The sequence below is a fragment of the Schistocerca serialis genome, chromosome 1, assembly GCF_023864345.2.
Source record: "Schistocerca serialis cubense isolate TAMUIC-IGC-003099 chromosome 1, iqSchSeri2.2, whole genome shotgun sequence".
Classification (NCBI taxonomy): Eukaryota; Metazoa; Arthropoda; class Insecta; order Orthoptera; family Acrididae; genus Schistocerca; species Schistocerca serialis.
The window spans coordinates 737,620,500-737,643,083 of record NC_064638.1 but is presented as its reverse complement, the minus strand read 5'-3'; the positions used below and the strand labels follow the sequence as shown (position 1 = coordinate 737,643,083).

Sequence of the window (22,584 nt, the reverse complement as noted above, 5' to 3'; positions counted from 1 at the left end):
AGTGTAGATGGCTGTCACATAGAGGATCTGGATTAATTTTTTGGTTCTGTCAGAGACTTTTACATGGTGGGAGGACTGAAATGGAGTCCACTCAGCCTCATGATGTCAACTGAGGAGCTACATAACTGAGTAGCCATGGCTCTCGGCCTACTAAAGTTAAAACAGCCAGACAGGCAGTGTGCTCTCCATAAATCCCTCCATACTGCATCCAAGTGACACCAATGGCTGATGGATGACATAACAGTCAGTAAAGCAAGACTGGCTCATCTGCAGCCAGAACACCACACCATTATTATTAGCATTATTAGGAACCCAAGATTGGGTCACTCCTATTTTTAGTATTTGTAAATGCCCTGGACTGTAATGAGTAGGCGTCATCATTTGCATATGAAACTACTTTATTATGTAGTGGGAAAGTTCCTCTTTGAACAATTCAACACATAGATGTAATATTCAGTATAGTCAGCAGTTGGTTCATGGTAAACAAAATTAAAATTAATGAAGGTTATGCATAACAGATATCCAGTGTTGATCAAGTAACTGTAATAATGAGTTTTGTTAACACTGTTATAGTATAGAGCTCATCTGATATGTTATCCACATGACAATTTTCTTTTATTTACAGAAACATTTATTGAGGCACAGATGACTTATATTATAAATATATAGATTTATAGAATGCAAATTCTGTAAACAAATCTCCATAATATCAATTTACAAAAGATCATTAAAGTGAAGATTAAAGTGCCCCAAACCACTTATGTCATTTACAATATCTAATTCTGTGAAGCGTTTTATGACTATATAACAGCCTTCACCCTGACCAATACTGACTTTTTTAATATCATTGCTACAAAAAGTAAGTCATTTACACATTCATTATATGATACTTTATACACAGCTTACCTTTTCTATTGTTTCATTCAAGGAAGGCACTGGTAACCTTGGTAAAATCCCTTGATAACTATACAGTGAGGGCTTTGTTGCAAATGTGAGCACTTTAACACTGAGAAGCCATAGTTTGGTAGCCAATGACACACTTCGACCACGGCCACCTTCCTCATACATCCAACCTTTATATGTGAAAAGGGCTTTGAGAGTGTAACGCAGAGCTAATACAAGAACTGACCAAGAGCCCACTCCCAGTACTGTGCATACAGCAGCTTCACTGCACAATATTTGCCAGCCTTTCTGAACTCCACTACAATTAAAAACAACAAAAGAGAAATTAGTTTTCAAAAACAGGGAAATATCTTTCATGTGAACTGTCATCAATACAAATGCAAATTTTTCCCTCTGTGGTTTCATTTTTTCCATAAGAAGTTGTTCCTGAAAAAGAGATAATATCAAATTACTATTATATGATCTGTTAAAGATCACAGTTTGAGATCATTTTTTGGCAGATGATAGGTGATGCTCTCTTGTTCAAACAAATTTCGGGCTTGCAGCCGGTCGTCGTTCAATACTTCGCATGATATTTCAACTGGACACCTGCCAGTCATCTTCAGGTGAGCCGTCGCAGACTGGCGAAAACGCCCTCTGTTCCACAATATATAGCGTACTGTAACTATTCTGCGTATGCGTCGAAAACTTGATAGTTGAACCACACTGCCCGCCGGCAGCGCCCTCGCTGGTGGAATAGCGGAACTCAGTCACCCTCTGCACTGCTGTTTGCCACGGCTGTCGACGCACTCTGTCGTCTTCTATTTGAGCAAATCGTGGAGATGATGGGATTCCATGCACTGTCCAGCTGGTAGCCGCTGTCACGGTTTAACAGATTTTCCGCCAGTCGTATTTCTACGGATTCTTTAATAATGGAGTCCCAGAAAGACGCTGCTGTGGACAAAATCATTGTTTTCTCATACTCCATTGAATGTCCAGTAGAAATACAATGTTCAGCAATAGCGGACTTGCTTGGCTGCAAAAGGCAGGTGTAATGTTGATGTTCAGTGCAGCGTGTGGTTTGACCTATGTAAGCCATACCACATTGGCACGGTATCTTGTAAATTCCGGCCTTTTGTAGTAACAGATTGTCCTTAACTGATCCTACAAGGTCCGCAATCTTCCTTTGGATGCTGCAGACGAAATAAGAAGGGAAACTTGCCACGCTCTGTTGAAGACTCCTACTCAACGCAGTAATTTAACCTCTGCAGAAAGGGCTGCATTACGAAATCTGAGAGAGGACCCTGACGTAGTGGTATTGAAAGCTGACAAAGGTAATGCAACTGTTTTGTTACCTAGTGGTGTGTATAAAGATAAGATGTATGGTCTGCTAAGTGACTCTACCTATAAGAGGATTGATTACAATCCTACAGGTTGTGTGCAATGAAAAACTTCAGCACTATTAAATTCTTCCTCCTTACGGCAAGAGACCATCAAGAGGTTGAGACCACATGGTTGTGTACCTCCAAGACTGTATGGCCTTTCAAAGATTCATAAAGAGGGTCTTCCTCTGCGTCCAATAGTGAGCAACATTGGAGCTCCTACGTATGATTCAGCTAAACATCTCGCTTCCTTACTGAGACCTTTCGTAGGCAAGTGCTCACATCACATACGAAACTCAGCTGATTTTATCAATAGACTGGGGGCTCTTCGTCTTAGCAGGGTAACCTTCTAGTAAGTTTTGATGTGGTCTCACTTTTTACAAAAGTTCCTCTTGCAGATTCTTTGACACTGATTGGTAACATGTTTCCTGATGATATCACTGCTTTGTTCAGGCATGCTCTTTCCTCAACTTATTTTATGTTTAATCAAGAATATTTTGAACAGACTGATGGTGTCACCATGGGTAGTCCCCTGTCTCCTTTGGTGGCCAACCTTTTTATGGAGGATTTCAAAGAGAGAGCGCTTGAATCAGCTGCCCTGAAGCCAACAGTTTTTTGGCGGTATGTGGATGACACTTTCATAATGTGGCCTCATGGAGAAGATAAATTAATGGAGTTTCTACATCACCTCAACTCCATTCATAACAACATCCAGTTCACCATGGAAATAGAGAAAGATGGTTGTTTGCCTTTCTTGGATGTCCTGGTTCGAAGGAAGAATGATGGTTCTCTAAGGCATTCAGTTTACCAGAAACCCACTCATACTGATTTGTACCTGCAAGCATCGAGTTGCCATCACCCATCGCAAACCATGAGTTTGCTTAAAGCACTTGTTCATAGAACTCATACTGTCTCAGATCTAGATAGCTTACCTCAAGAACTCGCCCATCTAAAGACAGTATTCAGCGAAAATGGGTATTCCATCTGGCAGATTAAAAGGGCACTAACAGTTAAAACTAAAAAGCAGGAAGTGAATAAAGAGGACAACATGCCGGAACAATCTTTAGCTTTTCTTCCTTTCGTTGGCAACACTTCATATAAAATAGCAAGAATCCTCCAAAAATTTCAGGTAAAAGTGGTTTTCCGCCCACCATCGAAGATTGCGGGCCTTGTAGGATCAGTTAAGGACAATCTGTTACTATGAAAGGCCAGAATTTACAAGATACTGTGCCAATGCGGTATGGCTTACATAGGTCAAACCACACGCACCATGAAAGAACGCTGCACTGAACATCAACGTTACACCCGCCTTTTGCAGCCAAGCAAGTCCGCTATTGCTGTACATTGCATTTCTACTGGGCATTTAATGGAGTATGAGAAAACAATGATTTTGTCCACAGCAACGTCTTTCTGGGACTCCATTATTAAAGAATCCGTAGAAATACGACTGGTGGAAAATCTGTTAAACCGTAACAGCGGCTACCAGCTGGACAGTGCATGGAATCCCATCATCTCCACGATTTCTTCAAATCGAAGACGACAGAGTGCATCGATGGCCGTGGCAAACAACAACGTAGAGGACGACTGAGTTTCGCTATTCCACCAGCGAGGGCGCTGCTGGTGGGCAGTGTGGTTCAACTATCAAGTTTTCGACGCATGCACAGAATAGTTACAGTACGCTATATGTTGCGGAATGGAGGACGTTTTCGCCAGTCTGCGACGGCTCACCTGAAGATGACTGTTTGTTTGAACAGTCAATTCGACGGGAAAATTTTAAAATTCACAGGTGATGCTCTCATTTTGCTACCCTTAAATTCCTTAGAAAATACTAGCCAGAAGGAACCTACAGTGAGAAATGTGGAATAAAGTTTCTATGCACTTTCTTTGCTTTTGCTATGTTAAAGGAAATATTAGAATTGGAAAACTTTTTACTGACAAACCAGTTGAGTACAATCAAATACTTTAAACCAGATCTGTGGCTTCACTACTTTAGAGTAAATGTTCAGTCTGAGAACTGCCAACTTCACTACATAATGTGTGATTCTCTGTAAGATTCCACAGACCCCTCCAATGGTACTGATGCTGTAAAATGTGCTCAATAAGAAAATGTACTGTTCCTTATGGTGTTGAGTACACAATGAACTGAGGTCAGGGGAGCACATGGGCCAAAGAATTGAGCATCTTCTTATGATTACTCTCTCCCTGGAGTTGTCTGTGAGATATTCCCAGGTCTGATGATCAAAGTGTACTGGAGCACCATCATTCTGAAACCACAAACTAACATGAGCTTTCAAGGGAACATCCTATACAGGTCTGAGCAAAACAGTCTCTAGAAAGTTCAAATACCATTCACAGTCTAAATAATCTGGTAAGATGTCAATTCTTGTATGGGCAGTGTATGGATTTTCAGCAGCCCACTCGTGGCTATTGCAGGAGTTAAAAGCATCCTCCCTCGTAAAAGGGGAATCATCAGTAAACAGCACAAGGTATGCAAAATTAGGGACAGCAGCACAACAATGAAGGAACCACTGTGACAACTGCTACCATGGTTCAAAATGAGGCTGTCCCATAGTTTGGACTGGTCAATTGCACAATAGATATAGCCCATTACTGAGCATGGTCTATGTGATTTATTTATGAAATTGCACATATGCTTGATCTAGGATTGGCAGCTACATGATCCATAATGTCTTTTTTCAAATTTGGCAGTTCATATCCTCCTCCTTGCACCTCCCTGATGTGCATCATCTGACACAGTTCCTCTCTCTCTCTCTCTCTCTCTCAATCCTGATCAACATGCTCAATTATAGGATGCTAGGAAGTCACCTATTTAGGAATCTTCCTGCATACAACTGAAGAGCTGGATTGGCATTTCCATGAGCTCCACCATATCTCAAACGCATTTCAGTAAGTTCTCCAAATGTGTAATTGCCCTTCATGGTATCAGAACTTAACTACAGCACATAAAGCACAATAATCAGACAACTGTACAGTGTTTCATGTTGACTAGCTGCATATTGAGAGCACAGCACACGTGGATGGAATGGGTAAATTGAAAGATGGCAAACACTAAGTAAACAACTTTCCATACACAGACTTAGGTAGACTACTGTAGCTGTGAGTTTCCGGTCTTCCATCTGCAACAACAATGTAAAGTCAGTGGATGGAAGGGTAGCCATCCAAGTGACAGGAGGTCAAATACCTCCTCCTGCTGTAGAAACTTTATTTCCCATGTCCGGCTACAGGTTCCTTGCTGCAAAATTTTCAAACTGCATACTCTAAAATCTCCCACATTTTTAAAATATCATTCTGTAACATTTTGTATACCAAAAAGTCTGTGTCAATCTAATGCAAGCAATAAGCAAGATGTGTATGAATACTCTAGTTCCAACATAATTCTCCATAGTTAATTATATCAATGTTGGTTGTTTATGCACTCACTTAAGCCACACGTAAATTTTAAAAAATCATTATATGAATAAGATGCTTTATTCACTGTAATTGATCACATTCATCCTAACAGATATGTTCAAGTGTAAGTGTGTAATCTAGACTAGTAGTCATCAAACATTTTTGCTCAAGACCCAAAACTGACATTGTGAGATGGCACCGGTCTTATTATTAATTGGTAACCTACATAAATTAGTACATTATGAGCCCCCAATAGAATACCTGTATCAAGTGTGCAATGAAATGGCTGTGGCCCCCAAGTACTTACCATTAAAAGTCAGCATCATTCATAACACTTAATTTTTTGGATGTCACTCTTCTTCCACTTGTGACACGTTAGACTTCATAGCCCTGCATGTTTCTCTGTCTTCTGCTGCCCCTTCATTCTTTGGTAACCACATTGTGGACTACTGACATCATCCAACATCTAGCACCTTCTTCTGCCCCACTCTCTCTTCCCCATAATGAAACCTAAAACTGCCTCTATCAGAAGGCAATCTCGTCTCAAATTATGTCCTACCCAGTTTAGCATCCTATTCTTCACTGTCAGCAACATCCTCCAATCTTATCAATATTGCTTCATTCTTTACTTTATCAGTCCAAGTGACCGACTCCATTCTGGGCTGTCTTGAGATTTCACAGCTTCAATTCTCCTCTCTTCCTACTTTCTCAGTGTCCATGATTCTGCTCCATACAAGGCCAAGCTATGTATCATGCATTTCACTAGTCACTTTCTTAATTCTATCCTCAAAACACCAGCTAAGAATCTTTTCTGCCTGTCTCACTAGTGCCATTCTGACTCTAATGTCCTGTTCATACTTTCTGCTTCCCAAATACTAAGATTTCTCTCCCTGACTTATACTTTACGCTTCTTTCTTTAAGCCCATAACCATGCCTTTCATTTTATTTTTTTATTTTCATTCTGCATGAAGTATTAAGTAAGTCTTAATTTAATTTTATATTCCCTGATACAAATATGCACGGCACCTGAGGATGACTATCTCTGTTATGCACTTTCATGAATGCATGTTGGTTCAGTGTTAAAATTTATACCACAGCAACTGATCAGTACAAGATGTGCATGCCAGTGAGTTGTCAGCACTAGAAGACAAACAATAAAGCTCACACAGTCATATGATTTTTGGTTTGTGTTTCTGCAGTGCATACATGTGACCATATCGATTTCTGGCCCAGTGTGACTTTATGCCAATAAAAATTGTTCTGTGATGCATGTGCCAGGTGAGCCTAAGGTAACTGGTGGTCTGCATGACAGAGGGTGGAGTAAGCCGTGTAGTGAGAGCCAAACACATGCTAGTTGTGTACTGGAAGTGCAGTAAGTGCTACGGCATTGTCTGTGTGATGGGTCAGAGGCCAGGCCCAGAGGTCACTGTTTAGTCACCAGATGGCGGGAAGCACAACAAATTGGAATTAGTGCCTTACACTCCTACTGAATTTGGTGAATATTGGCATTCCGTTTGGAATTTGAACTCAATTTTTCACCTTCACTGGAACCTTAATTCATCTGTCTGTGATCAACTCTGGTTGCATGCAGGGTCATCCTCTAAATTAAACTGTTTTTCATTGGCAAATCTCAGGAGAATTTTTCATTTTTGTTCTGGGACACATCATATTGGATATAGCACTGAAGAGTAGGTTGGGCCTATTATTGACTGTAGTGTCAAGAAATTGTACCCTGGAAGTGTTCTGCAAATTTCCATGTTACATGTGGCTAATTGGATGCCTTTCTGTAGTAGACTTTCTGGGCTATGTTGAACTATGAGTATGGTATTCTAGAGAATTGATCTCAGCTTCAGGCACTTTGTAATTGTGAATACATGTTTTCAGATTCCACTGGCCGAAATTTGCATGTAAGGGGGGTTAATTCATTTCTGTTATTACAGAGTTACATTTAACTGTATTGTTCCAAACTACCTCATGTTCAAGAGCCAGGGTGATGTAAGTGGTTAAGTCTGGCAGTGATAAATTGTCGTTTGCATTGTTTGTCTTAGCTTGGGACTGTAGTAAAGTGATCCATGGACCAATGTATCAGATACTGATGAAAGGTTGATTTGTGTGCAGCTGCATGTTATGCTTCAGTAAATTGTAAATAATTTTGTTGTAGATTTTTCTGGTAACCATCCTAATGTTGGCTTTCTAACAACTGGATTGGTTGAACTGCCATTAAGTTATTTACATATTGGTATCCTTATGGCCAGTTATGGTGCACTAATGTGAAAAGGGCTTTGAACTTAAGCTTAACTGTTTCAAAAAGAATATCTTGGATGATTTTGATTTTTAAAAAAGATATTGGTTTTAATGTTTAAAGAAAAGAAAACTTAGACAATCAAGAGCTTCAGTGATTATTCTAAATATCTTGGACTTTTCTTAAGTTTTTGGTTCTAATGCTTAAGGAAAAGGAAATTTTGGGTAATTTAGAATTTCAGTAATTGCCTTTAAATATTCTGAATGATCTTAAGTTTTCTTAAAAGGTTCCTGTTTCTGCTATTAAAAAAAAAAGGGGGGGAGGGGAATTTGTGAAGTTTAGAACTTCAGCCAATATTCTAAAAATTTTGCATGATTGATTTTAATGTTTTAACAATTATTTGGCTTAATGTTTAAGAAAAAGAAAGTACAAAATTTCCGTATGTACCTGTATATGCCTGTGTAAACTAAGAAAGACCAATAAATATTCTGCTACTATGCTCGGGTGCTTATCGCACCAGAATTGTTGTGTTCTAGTTTGACCAGCTTAAAAGGTTACCTTTCCCTTTCAAAACCTTAAGAAAAGATCCCAAATGTTAGCACAGGGCATAATTACAAAGTTTAACACAGGGATAAACTGATGTATTTAAGCTATGTTGTTTTAGAACTGTAAGGAAGTGTTTTGTTTTATTCTGGTACTGTTTGCTGTTTTTGTGGTTTCAGCTTTGGTTTAATATGGACTCATGAGGTGTCCTGGGGCTGAAGTATCTACATAAGAATTGCTTGCAGTACAAGCTCATGATTAGAAAGGCATCCGAGGAGGGCACAACTGTGGAAGTATGCCAGTGGCTGCAGGGGATATTGGAGAAGCCTGTAAACATCACCTTGCAGACAGTCAAGGAGGTAAGTGCTGCAAGTACAGCATATTCACCATTGCTTGTCGTCATTCAGAAAGGTATTGCCCTAGTGGAAGGCTCCTCCCCCTCTTGTGCCAAGCTCACATGATTGCATGCTCTGGCAGATCATTTGGTCAATAGGATTAATGATGTCCATTCAATAAATGGGGATGTTACGAAGGTTGAAGTTATATCTAAGTTGAGAGAGCAAGCCTTGTCTATGCAACAGCAATATTAGGATGTAATGTTTTATGAGACCCAGTGCTGTCTAGATTATTCCAGTGAGTGGTTGTATTTTAAATTTCTGTCTGAGGAAAGGGTTCCACATTGTTTCTTCCATGGTGGGTCGGATTCAAACTAAAGAAAATCCATTCGATGTTCAGCATTTACTGTCCAACCAGGCTCAGCAGTTAATTGGTTTATTAAAGGAGTTTCTGCAGGTTCTTACTGATCTGTTAGGGGTAACTAATGAAATACATTGTAAGATCAGTTTAACGGATAATATACCAGTGAGACGGCCATCTTACCAGCATTTGCCACCCAAAATGCAGGAATTGAGCGAGATTGTCAACCAGTTGTTAACACATGGAGTGATTAGGCCATCTGTGTTGCCTCATGCAGCACCTATTTTACTCGTGCCCAAGCCTAATGCCTCTGGGTCTAAGCCAGTAGCTGACTACAGGGCTCTGAATAAAAAGATAGTACTGGAGTTGGGACCTCTTCCTGACCTAAAAAATTGCATTACTTGGTTTAGTGGAGCACAGATCTTCACTGTTCTTGATTTAAATCAAGCATACTATCTGACGAACAGTCTAAGCTGATAACAGCATTTTGTACCATTTATAAATTATTTGGGTTTAATCAGGTACCTTTTGGCTTGGGTACAGGAGCTGCAGAGCTGTCCTGTTTATTGGGTCCAGTATTAAGAGATCTCAAGTTTAAATGCGTCTTCAATTATCTGGATGACATAGTGGTATATAGTTTGGACTTCCAAGAACATCTAGAATACCTCAGGCCAGTTCTGAGTCGTCTTAGGGAAGCTGGGTTGACCATGCAACCCTCTAAGGTCATGTTAGTGCAGGAAGAGATATCCTTCCTAGAGTATGTTGTGTCTGCTGAAAGGATGAATGTCAGCCAATGTAGAACACAAGCAATTTATAAGTTTCCTAGACAATGGAATGAAAAAAACATAGTTCATTTCACTGGAATGGTAAAAACTGTTGCTCTCCAGAACTGACTTCGTTAGAAGGGTGAAAGGTAAAAATGGGGGGACTCACAGCAAGTGCCATTTGAGGCATTGAAATGTGCCTTGAGTAATTTCCCTGTGTTTGGCATTCCTAATTTCAATTTGCCATTTATCATACAAACAGACATATCTAATACTGGTGTCACGGTTGTTCTCCTGCTAGAGCAAGAGAGATAATGTAGGCCTGTAGCTTAGGCCTTGAGGGCGTTATCAGGATCTCAGACTCATTATTCGGTATATGAGCTTGAAGCATTGGCAGTTTTGTATGCCTTGGGGACATTTAGATTCTACCTCGAACATGGAAGATTCCATGCAGAAACAGATAATCAAGCCTTAAGCTGGGTCCTGGTGCGGCCACGTAAGACTGGGAGAGTAGCCCATAGGGCAGTTCAAATTTCAGTCTTTTAGTTAAATGTTGAACATATTAGGGGCACACACAATCAGGTGGTGAATGCCCTGAGTTGTATGTTCAAGGATATTGTTATGGAAGATCCAAATGAGACTACCTCAGCCCCACCTCCTGTGGAAGCTGTGGTGGAGCATCCAGTAGGAATAGTGGCGGCAGCTATTTTAACCAAGATTCCTGAGCTGTTTGGAGAATTAGGGGAGGAACAACATAGAGACCAGGATTTAAATCCAATTATTGAACAGTCGAAGGGAGGACATGAGGTGGAAGGCTATTTCTCACACATGTAGCAGTTGTGTTACTGTACTAAGTACAATGACAGGTTAAAGATTTCTGTCCTGCAAAAACTGGTGCCTGCCATTTTCACTTACTTCCGTCAATCCTTGTGCTGAGAGCATTTGGGTGTGCACAAGATCAAAACTGAAATAAAGGCGGATACAGATGTAAAGAAAGAGCTTTTATGTTCCACCAGGCAATTTAAGCCAATGGATACATTATTCATAGATCATCTCAGTCTGCTTCCATGCACTAAGGATGGTAATCAATATGTGTTTGTCATTGTAGATGCATTTACTAGATTTGTGTAGTTGTTACCAAGTAAAAGTACCATGACTGATTACAGCTTCCAGCAGCCCAAATTATTGATTTCTAGCATCAGTGTGCCTTTATGCAAATAAAAATAGTTCTGTGGCCAGATATGCCATGCACGGATAGCAGTTTTAAGCACATGCTGGGCAAGCCTTAGGTAACTGGCACTCTGGATGACGGAGGGTAGAGTAAACCACGTAGTGAGGGCAAGGCGCATGCTAGTTGTGTGCTTGAAGCATGGCAAGTGCTGTAGCATTGTGTATTTGATGGATTGGCAGCCCAGAGGTTGCTGTTTAGTCAGTGGATGGTGAGAAGTGCATCACATCAGAATTAGTGCCTCAACTGCTGCTGAATTTGGTGAGATTGGCATTTGGAATTTGAACTGAATCATTCACCTCCACTGGAACAATAATTCGTCTGTCTGTGATCGAATCCAGTCGCAAGCCGGGTCATCCTCTAAATTTAGCTATTTTTGGTTGGCAAGTCTCAGGAGCATATTTCCCATTTCTTTTGGGACACATCATATTGGATGTAGCACTGAAAAGTGGATTGGGCTTATCATTAGCTGTAGTGTCATGAAATTGTACCCTGGCAGTGTTCTGCAAATTTCCATGTTGCATGCGGCTAATGGGATGCCTTTCTGCTGGATGCTTTCCGGTCTGACAAATCATATTGAATTATGTGCATGGTATTCTAGAGAAGTGATGTCAGCTTCAGGGCACTTCATAATTGTGAATATATGTTTTCAGGTTCCACCAGCTGAAATTTACACGTAAGGGGGTGAATAAATTTCTGTGATCACAAAGCTATGTTAAATCATATTGTTGCAAAATGCCTCATGTTGAAGAGGCAGCATGAATGTAAAGTTGGTTAAGACTGATAGTGATAATTTGTAATTTGCAGTGATTGTTCTTAGCTTGGGAATGTAGTAAAGTGACCCACTTACTGATGTGTCTGATACTGATGAAAGGTTGATTTGTGTGCAACTGCATCAGCACATGTTATGCTTCTGTAAATTGTAGTTAAATTATGTTATAGGTTTTTCTGATAACTACCCTAACACTGTTTTTATGATAATCGGATTGATTATTCACATGTCAGTATCCCTATAGCCAGTTATGGTTAAATTATGTGAAAGTTATTTTGAGCTTCAGTTTATTGTTTTAAAAAGAATACTTTGGAATATTATAATTTTTTAAAGTTATTGTTTTTAATGTTTAAAGAAAAGAAAACTTGGGCAATCTAGAGCTTCAATGATTATTCTAAATACCTTGGATGATTTTAATTTTTTTAGATTATTGGTTATAGCATTTAAGGAAAAGGAAATTTTGGGTAATTCAGATTTTCAGTAATTATCTTTAAATATTTTATATTATATTAAGTTTTTTTAACAGGTTATTGGTTCTGATGCTTTAAAAAAAGGAAACTTGTCAAGTTAAGAACTTCAGTCAACATTCTTATAAATTTGCATGATTGTAATGTTTTAAGGATTATTTGTTTTATGTTTAAGAAAAAGAAAGTACAATTTTTCTGTATACCTGTAAATGCCTGTGTAAACTAAGAAAACCAATAAATTTTCTGCTTGTGCGCTCAGCCATGTATCACACCAGAATCATTGTGTTCTAGCTTGACCAGCTCCAAAGGTTACCTTTTTTGTTTTTGTTTTGTTTTGTTTTGTTTTTGAAAAACTTTAAGAGAGGGTCCCAAAAACATTTCCTCTCTCACAACCTCTAAATCCACAGTGGCCATGCTACTTACCCTGCTGCTGCTGGGGTAAACAGTCAACCTTACTTAGCTCACATGTGAATTGACAAATGCCAATTACAATTAAGTACATTGAAATATTACTGTTTCTGTAAGTGTTCTTGTTTGTTACTGAACAGGAAAACTACACTCTTAAGAAGCTCTTAACATTATTTGTCTTTGTTGGATTTTGCAGTTAGTTGCTAGAGGCATATTGTTATAAAATATGGCTCAGAACCAAAGGCCACACAAATACTTGGTTCTGGTAGTTTGATCCAGACCTACATGGTACACTATAACATATCTGGACTGTATAGTCATTAGGCAACAGATATGAACACAGTTTCCTAGTATTATATTTTGCAAGATTATTTATGTCCTAATGGATTGACAATAAATTTGGAACATGCCTCTTTATTTTTGAGTTCATGTCCAATCTACCAGTGGATGAGACTTACATACCACACAAAAAAGTTACATAGAACTGAAGCATACAGAAGTACCATTTATTTTTTGCAACACATCAACATCCACAAATGACCACTGATAACATTGTGAGTAACTTCTAAGACACCCCGTGTACCAGAGGAAACACACCCTAAAATCGGTTGATGGGTTAATTATTCCCACAACCTCATTATGCAAAGAACATGGAATGTAAGGAAAACAAAACACTATTTGCTGGCCACCTCTTGTGCAGATTGCTGACCATGGGGCAGCTACTGCACGTGGCAGTGAAATGGCTGCTGGCTGATGGAGGAAGTTGCAACTAGGTGATGTCTGCACAGATGTCTCCATACATGGTAAGGCTTGCAGTATTGGCATGATGTCCTGTAGGAGGAGGACCCACACTGGTTTGACCCACACAACAGAGACCTTTGCAGTTTTGCCGATGCAAGATCTCATTGGTGTGATCTCCTTATTGCAACACTGGAAAGGGACCAATATTCAGTGGGTGGAGTGTAATTTGAGGAGATATGTGTGGAGCATAATGCAAGTACATCCACCCACAGTGTACTGAACAAAATTGGGGCATCTGCCATGATGCGAAGCAGGTGGATGACGGATCTTGGCTACGTTGTCTTGGAACTGTTGAACCACCTGTGGCAGTTCCGCTGCAGGTGGCAGCAGTGCAGGTGTGAGACAGTCCGCCAGAATGGGTAACAGTTCACCAAATACAATTTCTGTTACTGAAGCTCCAATGTCTGGCTAGTGCACTGTGTGGAGGCCTACAAAGACCAAGGGACCCATATCTCCCTGTGGCACATGAGAGCTGCCTTTAGGAACTGCGTCACCTTTCTACCATCCATTATTGGTGGGATGGTAACTTACCATATGATGATGCTGTATGCTACACATGTTGGACAGTTCTTCGAACAAAAGAGATTTGAATTGCTGGCCCTCATCTGTAGTGTGTGGAAAGGATAAATGAGTTTTGCTATCCAGGTGGCAACAAATGTCTTTGCTGTTGTCTCAGCAGAAATGTCCTCAATGGGTATAGCTTCCATCCATTGTGTACAGCTGAACACCACTGTGAAAAGATATCTGTAGCTATCACAGATTTGGATGTTGAAATCCTGCCAGACACTGTTTAAACTGTCCAATGTCAGTGAGTACATTTTATCCCAGTCTGCATTTATAGCAACGAATACAATAACATGCCCATATACAGACATCTTTTTTAATCAATGACCAAAAAACAGTGGTCATATTTGTTCCATGATGCCTCAGAGTGTGAACATTGTCAAAAGAAACTTTTTGGAGTTTTGGTGAAATGGAGGAAATCGGCTTCAGCTAAGAGTTGTTGCATCACAGTGTTAACTTAGTGCCAGGCACTGGGATTTGGGTAATGTGCAGTCTTGGGGAAAGTTCAGCCACTAAATGCTGTAGCTGCAGTCTGTAGCAGTCTGAGTGGTGGAGAGTTAAGCAATCAGTCACGATGTTTCTTGCTCCTTTTATGTGGCACACATCTTCAGTTTGTGTTTGGTGTACATTGTCGCAGGGTGAGCTTCGCACTAGGAAATAATTAAAAGTTTCATAAACTGTGAAACTGCAAGCAGTACTCTGTTATATGCTCTCTCTCACACTGTTCTGCTGGTTGCAACTTTTTGAAAAAAAAATTAACACACGCCATTGCTGGTTGTTTTGTTGATGTAGGGCTGCACTTATTGCTGTTTGGTTACTGTATTTGACTACTGACAGGGGCATAGATGGCCATGGATGAGCAAGGAGCACTGCACTCTAGTTAGACACACTTGAAGAATGCAGAAAGCTTTTTCCATCTGTGGGATCCACTTGAGAGATTGCTGACCTGTGATGAAGTGTCCTGAAATCACACCTGTAAGTGGTGTTTGTGTAGCCCCCATAGCCAGGAAGTGTCAGTGATAGAAACAGACCATTGTCAGGAAACATCATTATTGCTTGTAGTCTAGTGGCTTCAGAAAGGCTTGTAGAGCTGCTGTCTTCTCCGGTAATAGATAATTGTCATCTGCTGAAACCATGTGTCCCAGGGGGATTACTTCTGCTTTGTTTATGACAAACTTCTCTTCATTCCGTACTATACAGTAGTTATATAGCTGCTGACACACATGCTGCACATGTGTTTCATGTAATTGGAAGTTTAATGACAACACTAGAATCTCATCAAGAAATGTGAAGCAAAATGGAAGCTCCTTTAACACTTCATCCACAAAATGTTGTCAAGTCCTTGTCGCATTTTTGAGACCTAATGGCATAAATAAAAATTCAAACAGGTCAAAGAGTGTAATTATTGCTATCTTCAAGATGTCATGAGGTGCCACATCTATTTTGTTGAACTCTCTGCAGCAATTTGTGATGTTGAAAACTTTTCTGGTGGCAAATGCTCACCTGAAATCTTGGAAGTTCAGAAAAGTGCACCTGCCTGGGTCTGTCCTGTCACATAAAGTATGGTAATCACTACAAAGGCATCACGATCAGTCTTTTATGTGAACTAGGTGCAAAGGTGAAGACCACAGGCTCTCAGAACAATGAATATCCCAGCTTGGAGCATTCTGTTTCGTGCTCCAGGAAAATTCTGCCAGCATTCTTCAAAATGGCTTTTACAGTTGTGGTACCAATATGATGCACAGTGTTGTGCTTTACACCACTATGCTCTGTTGGTATTGGTACATCAGTCAGAGACTACTTCTGTAGGTTGTCATAAGCATTGGTGTTGTCTATCCTCCTTATTGTGCCATAGGCAGGATACCCTTGTATGCCAATTACTATGCTGTAGAATATTCCATTAATACATAATGAGCAATGAAGCTGGTGCTTAATATTGGCTTGGCAACACCTTAATACAAACGTCCGTGTGAAAGGGGTACCAAGGCGTAAGTCAATAGTCAGTACGTTGTGGCTATAGATGAGTTGTTAGTGCTTTCAAGCATGAATGTTCATCTAGCTTATAGTCAGATGTGCACTGAGCTGTAAGCATGCAATCAGGAAGCCAAGCCTGTATGCCTGTCTGATACATACAACAGCTGCAATGTGGTGGGGTATGCTGGCAGCTGTAGCATTTGTGGAGTTGTTTGAATGTCATACTGCTGCCATGGCCATACCAACTGTTTCAGTGTGGCTTGTTAACTGCTGTGTGATGATGATCTGCCTGTTGTTTATCTTGTGTCCATGGCTGGCATCACTTTTTGTTCAAATTGTGATCCATCTTGCTGATTCCAGATCACTATGATTATTTGGGTAAGTACAGGGTTTTATGCATTTTGATGACTGTTGACTGAAATGCCTGTGGTATCAGCAAACATTAATAAAGTTGTTTCCAGATTGCTGGTAATCTTGGTAGTGAACTGACTCAGATCAGAAGATTGCATGTTCATACCATGTCTGGGTTGCCACTTACATAACTAAGGTTTACGCAACATGTAAAACAACATACACAGAAATTAAATGTACAGAATTATCTTTTATTTATTACAGTGCAAATACACATCTGTAAATGAACACAGATATCTCACCAATGACAGTAACTTCAAAGATACTCCTTGTAGCAGAACTAACAGACACTACAGATCGTTATCCCCACATGTTAATAGCATATGTATGATCATATATATGTATATAATAGGGAAACACTCCAAGCGGGAAAAATATATTTAAAAACAAAGATGATGTGACTTACTATACGAAAGTGCTGGCAGGTCGATAGAAACACAAACAGACACATACATACACACAAAATTCTAGCTTTCGCAACCAAAGGTTACTTCGTCAGGAAAGAGGGAAGCAGAGGGAAAGACGAAAGGATGTGGGTTTTAAAGGAGAGGGTAAGGAGTCATTCCAATCCCGGGAGCGGAAAGACTTACCTTATTTTCTCAGGCTTGTCTGACATTTGGCATTACCCCCAAAGGCCTCACACTTAAAGTTCCCATCTCTGACTGCAACCCTTCTTTCCATCAGTCCCTATACCAGTTCCAAACTGAACAATCCATTGCCCTCACCCACCTAATCCTTCACCTACACATCAACTCAGCCAATGAACACACCCGTCAACTCCTATCCTCAATAAAAGTCCTCAATCTTTCCTCTCCCGCATCCACGCCAGCTGTTCAAAGCATCCTCCTACAGGCCAACCGCAAATTAGAACAGCATGCCACCCTCCACCTCAAAAAATTATCCAATCTCCTGGTTTCCCACCTCCGGAAAGGCAACTCACTCACCCTTCACAAGCTTTCCAGCAAACCTCAACCTCCTCTCATTGCACACAAACCCAGTCTCTCCCATCTACTCAATCTCCCACTTCCAGCTCCACTCCCTCCAAAACCTCAAAATTCCAATCAACACAATCTGGAACCACAACACCCTAATTCAGTAGTTAACCTTTCCTCCAAACCTCTCTCCCAATCCGAAACCTCTGTCCTATCCAAAGGCCTCACCTTCAGCCCCACTCCCAGATTCAACCAAACAGCCCTCGTCAAAGATTTACTGTCCTACACTCGTACTCTCTGCTGGAAATATCACTTTGCCATGAAGAAAAATGATCCTAATCCTACTCCTAATGATCCAACTCCCCAAGACACTATCCAAATTGAACCCTGCCTGGAACAATTCCATCCTCCATCACAGCGGGACCCACCTCCTATTCCTCAGAATCACCCTCTCCAAACCTTCCAGGAATTTCTGACTTCCAGCCTTGCCTCTCAATCCTTCTTGAAAAACGTTAATCCTACTCCCAACATCACCACTGCTGAAGCCCAGGCTATCCGTGATCTGAAGGCTGACCGATCCATCGTCACTCTTCCGGCGGACAAGGGTTCCACAACCGTGGTACTTGATCGTCGGGAGTATGTGGCTGAGGGACTGCGTCAGCTTTCGGACAACACCACATACAAAGTTTGCCAAGGTAATCCCATTCCTGATGTCCAGGCAGAGCTTCAAGGAATCCTCAGAACCTTAGGCCCCCTACAAAACCTTTCACCTGACTCCATCAATCTCCTAACCCCACCGACACCCCGCACCCCTACCTTCTGCCTTCTTCCTAAAATTCACAAACCCAATCATCCCGGCCGCCCCATTGTAGCTGGTTACAAAGCCCCCACAGAACGTATCTCCGTCTACGTAGATCAACACCTTCAACCCATTACATGCAGTCTCCCATCCTTCATCAAAGACACCAACCACTTTCTCGAATACCTGGAATCCTTACCCAATCTGTTACCCCCGGAAACCATCCTTGTAACCATTGATGCCACTTCCTTATACACAAATATCCCGCACGTCCAGGGCTCGCTGTGATGGAGCACTTCCTTTCACGCCGATCACCTGCCACCCTACCTAAAACCTCTTTCCTCATTACCTTAGCCAGCTTCATCCTGACCCACAACTTCTTCACTTTTGAAGGCCAGACATACCAACAATTAAAGGGAACAGCCATGGGTACCAGGATGGCCCCCTCGTACGCCAACCTATTCATGGGTCGCTTAGAGGAAGCCTTCTTGGTTACCCAGGCCTGCCAACCCAAAGTTTGGTACAGATTTATTGATGACATCTTCATGATCTGGACTCACAGTGAAGAAGAACTCCAGAATTTCCTCTCCAACCTCAACTCCTTTGGTTCCATCAGATTTGCCTGGTCCTACTCCAAATCCCATGCCACTTTCCTTGACGTTGACCTCCACCTGTCCAATGGCCAGCTTCACACGTCCGTCCACATCAAACCCACCAACAAGCAACAGTACCTCCATTATGACAGCTGCCACCCATTCCACATCAAACGGTCCCTTCCCTACAGCCTAGGTCTTCGTGGCAAACGAATCTGCTCCAGTCTGGAATCCCTGAACCTTTACACCAACAACCTGACAACAGCTTTCGCATCCCGCAACTACCCTCCCGACCTGGTACAGAAGCAAATAACCAGAGCCACTTCCTCATCCTCTCAAACCCAGAAACTCCCACAGAAGAACCACAAAAGTGGTCCACTTGTGACAAGATACTTTCCGGGACTGGATCAGACTCTGAATGTGGCTCTCCAGCAGGGATACGACTTCCTCAAATCCTGCCCTGAAATGAGATCCATCCTTCATGAAATCCTCCCCACTCCACCAAGAGTGTCTTTCCGCCGTCCACCTAACCTTCGTAACCTCTTAGTTCATCCCTACGAAATCCCCAAACCTTCTTCCCTACCCTCTGGCTCCTACCCTTGTAACCGCCCCCGGTGTAAAACCTGTCCCATGCACCCTCCCACCACCACCTACTCCAGTCCTGTAACCCGGAAGGTGTACACGATCAAAGGCAGAGCCACGAGTGAAAGCACCCACGTGATTTACCAACTGATCTGCCTACACTGTGATGCATTCTATGTGGAAATGACCAGCAACAAACTGTCCATTCGCATGAATGGACATAGGCAGACAGTGTTTTTTGGTAATGAGGATCACCCTGTGGCTAAACATGCCTTGGTGCACGGCCAGCACATCTTGGCACAGTGTTACACCGTCCGGGCTATCTGGATACTTCCCACTAACACCAACCTATCTGAACTCCGGAGATGGGAACTTGCTCTTCAATATATCCTCTCTTCCCGTTATCCACCAGGCCTCAATCTCCGCTAATTTCAAGTTGCCGCCACTCATACCTCACCTGTCATTCAACAACATCTTTGCCTCTGCACGTCCGCCTCGACTGACATCTCTGCCCAAACTCTTTGCCTTTTAATATGTCTGCTTGTGTCGGTATATGTGTGGATGGATATGTGTGTGTGTGTGTGCGAGTGTATACCCGTCCTTTTTCCCCCCAAGGTAAGTCTTTCCACTCCCGGGATTGGAATGACTCCTTACCCTCTCCTTTAAAACCCACATCCTTTCGTCTTTCCCTCTGCTTCCCTGTTTCCTGATGAAGCAACCGTTGGTTGCAAAAGCTAGAATTTTGTGTGTATGTATGTGTCTGTTTGTGTTTCTATCGACCTGCCAGCACTTTCGTATGGTAAGTCACATCATCTTTGTTTTTAAATATATCATATATATGTACATTCACATTTGAAAATGGAAAACAGTGGTGAATAAAGCATCTAATTCAAGCAATATACAGCCTTAGTGAAACAAAAAAAAAAAACTTTTTAAATCAATGTTTGATGGCTGTGAACCCATGCACAGGATCTTTTGTAGCCCAACACTGTTTAACTATCATAAAGCAGCAATATGTAGAAAAAAGGACACTAGGCAACAAAATGTATCACAACTATAAATTTGCTCCCAAGTGACAGGTTTAGAGAACAATGAAATTCTTTTTTTGAAGTGTGCCAAAACGTTTAGGGTATTGTAATGTTTTCTCTTACAGGGACTATTCTTAACTGCCATAAGTCTCTATAAAATGCCACAATAGTTTTACCTGATTTTTACGGCAATATGTGACACAATCTTTGGCACTGGTCCATAGTTGTAATAGTGGAGGCCTGTGAAAACTCCAACAGCTGCAATTGAAGTTTGTAAAGGAACTGGATATGCTGCTCTTCTTAACTTATTCTGTAAATTGAAGATACATTTTGTTAACTGTGAAGAGCTTTATATTATCACAACCATAATTAATTAGTGCACCAGTAACAGCTGAAGAACAGGAGATACAAAGCACACATTTCCCACTGAGAAGACATTCAGATTCAACTATACTGACTGAGACACAAAGCAAAATACAATGAATGTAAGTGACCATTCAGAAAATATGTTTCTGACAGTCTTATGCATCAACAGCTGAAAAATAAAAAAAAAAAAAAATTTAATCTTAAAATATTGTATACAGATTTCATGATACTGCTATAAGAATAAGAAAATTATTTTATAATTTTTAATCTTACAAATGGACAAATTGTGTATTTGTTATATTTAAATAATAATGAGATTCAGTTGTAGTTTGAATGAAATTGTGCTAAGTACATTGTTTTTAAACTGCCTGTAGACCTCGTTCCAAGACCCATCTACGACAAAAGATATTTAGAGTATCAAGAAACTACTGAACCACACCTCTTCCTTGTCATTTTAGTAGAGAGTGGATGAATGAACATGATACAGTTACAATACAATTTACTTAACGAGGAAATATTTGTGCAAGCAGTTGTAAAATGTCTTGTCTCACGAATGCATAAAAGATATTTTTTATTTATGTGGTGCTTGAACTGCATATGTGACTGATGTCAGCAAAGATTTAAAGTTGTCTATAATTCCACTGGTATGCTTGTCAGAGTACAGAGAACCAAACAACATACTCATAGAATGGAGAATTACTGTGAATTAAACTGGGAGTAATACAATAGTCTCAATTTCTTACTCATTCACTTAAACTAAAGCCGTCGGCACACAGACCGTGCTGTCAAATGTCAACGTTGAGCATGCTAAGTTCAAAGTGCTGCTGAATGCTCAGAAATGATGTGACTTGTGAATACAGTATGTGGGCCCCAATTTGGTATATGCAATCACAACGCACTCCAGCAGCAGTTGCAGGATGTTTCTAGTTCGTAAATCACACTGTTTACTAAAAGGGCGTATGTAAAATTTCCCCATTACCTCTATTAAAATGCACATTTCCTCCATCATCCACGACAAGGAAAGTAGCATGTCCAATCAATAAGGACAAAGGCTTATAGAAGTTCCATTACAAACAGTAAGATACAGATTTGCAATACTTCTCCACATAAGATATTCATCATTCCCACATTTTAGTAAAACCCCAAGGTCAGTCTTACTTGATCACTGTTCATTCCCAGTGGCAGAATCTTTGCAACATGTGAATTATGAAGCATAAAAGAAAAAGTAGCAAAATATCTTTATACAAGTAGCAGAAGCTGTCCTCTAGATTAAGCCAATCAAACAAACTCACGCCTTGAAGAAAGGTGAACTTATATTTACATAACATCAAATATTATAGTATATACTTATATTAAACTAATAAGAAAGTATCATAACATAATGAAAACACAAATGTTAGGACAAAAAAAATTGAAAGTTCTTTGATGTGAACCACTGCCCTACATTTCAATCTTTGTACGGATTAGTGACGCTACTCACTATGCTAAACCAACAACACACTGCCAATAACCAATCACAGCATGTTACCACTAGCTGAAAACTTTAATCACAGATATGTTACTGATTGAAATTTAATTATAACAAATTGCACCATAACAATGGGTTTTGGGTGAATCTTCAGTGTCGCTGCCTTCAAATAGCATACTCTCATACTGCAAGATACAATAATTCTTTTTCCATGAATATGATGTTTCTCATTATTTTATTGGAATGAATCACACAGCTAACAACAGGTTTT

General features: G+C 40.6%; 1 protein-coding gene across 1 annotated transcript in view; it reads right to left on the bottom strand.

Annotated features, from left to right (window-relative positions):
* LOC126481744 (carnitine O-palmitoyltransferase 1, liver isoform-like) overlaps nucleotides 1–22,584 on the bottom strand; it is a 206,795-nt gene that overhangs the window by 85,592 nt on the left and 98,619 nt on the right. Inside the window, exons 3-4 of the mRNA XM_050105701.1 lie at nucleotides 20,656–20,789; nucleotides 907–1,201 (exon numbers count right to left, since the gene is read on the bottom strand). Coding sequence (XP_049961658.1) covers nucleotides 907–1,201; nucleotides 20,656–20,789 — 429 coding nt within the window. The remainder of the gene's footprint in view (nucleotides 1–906; nucleotides 1,202–20,655; nucleotides 20,790–22,584) is intronic.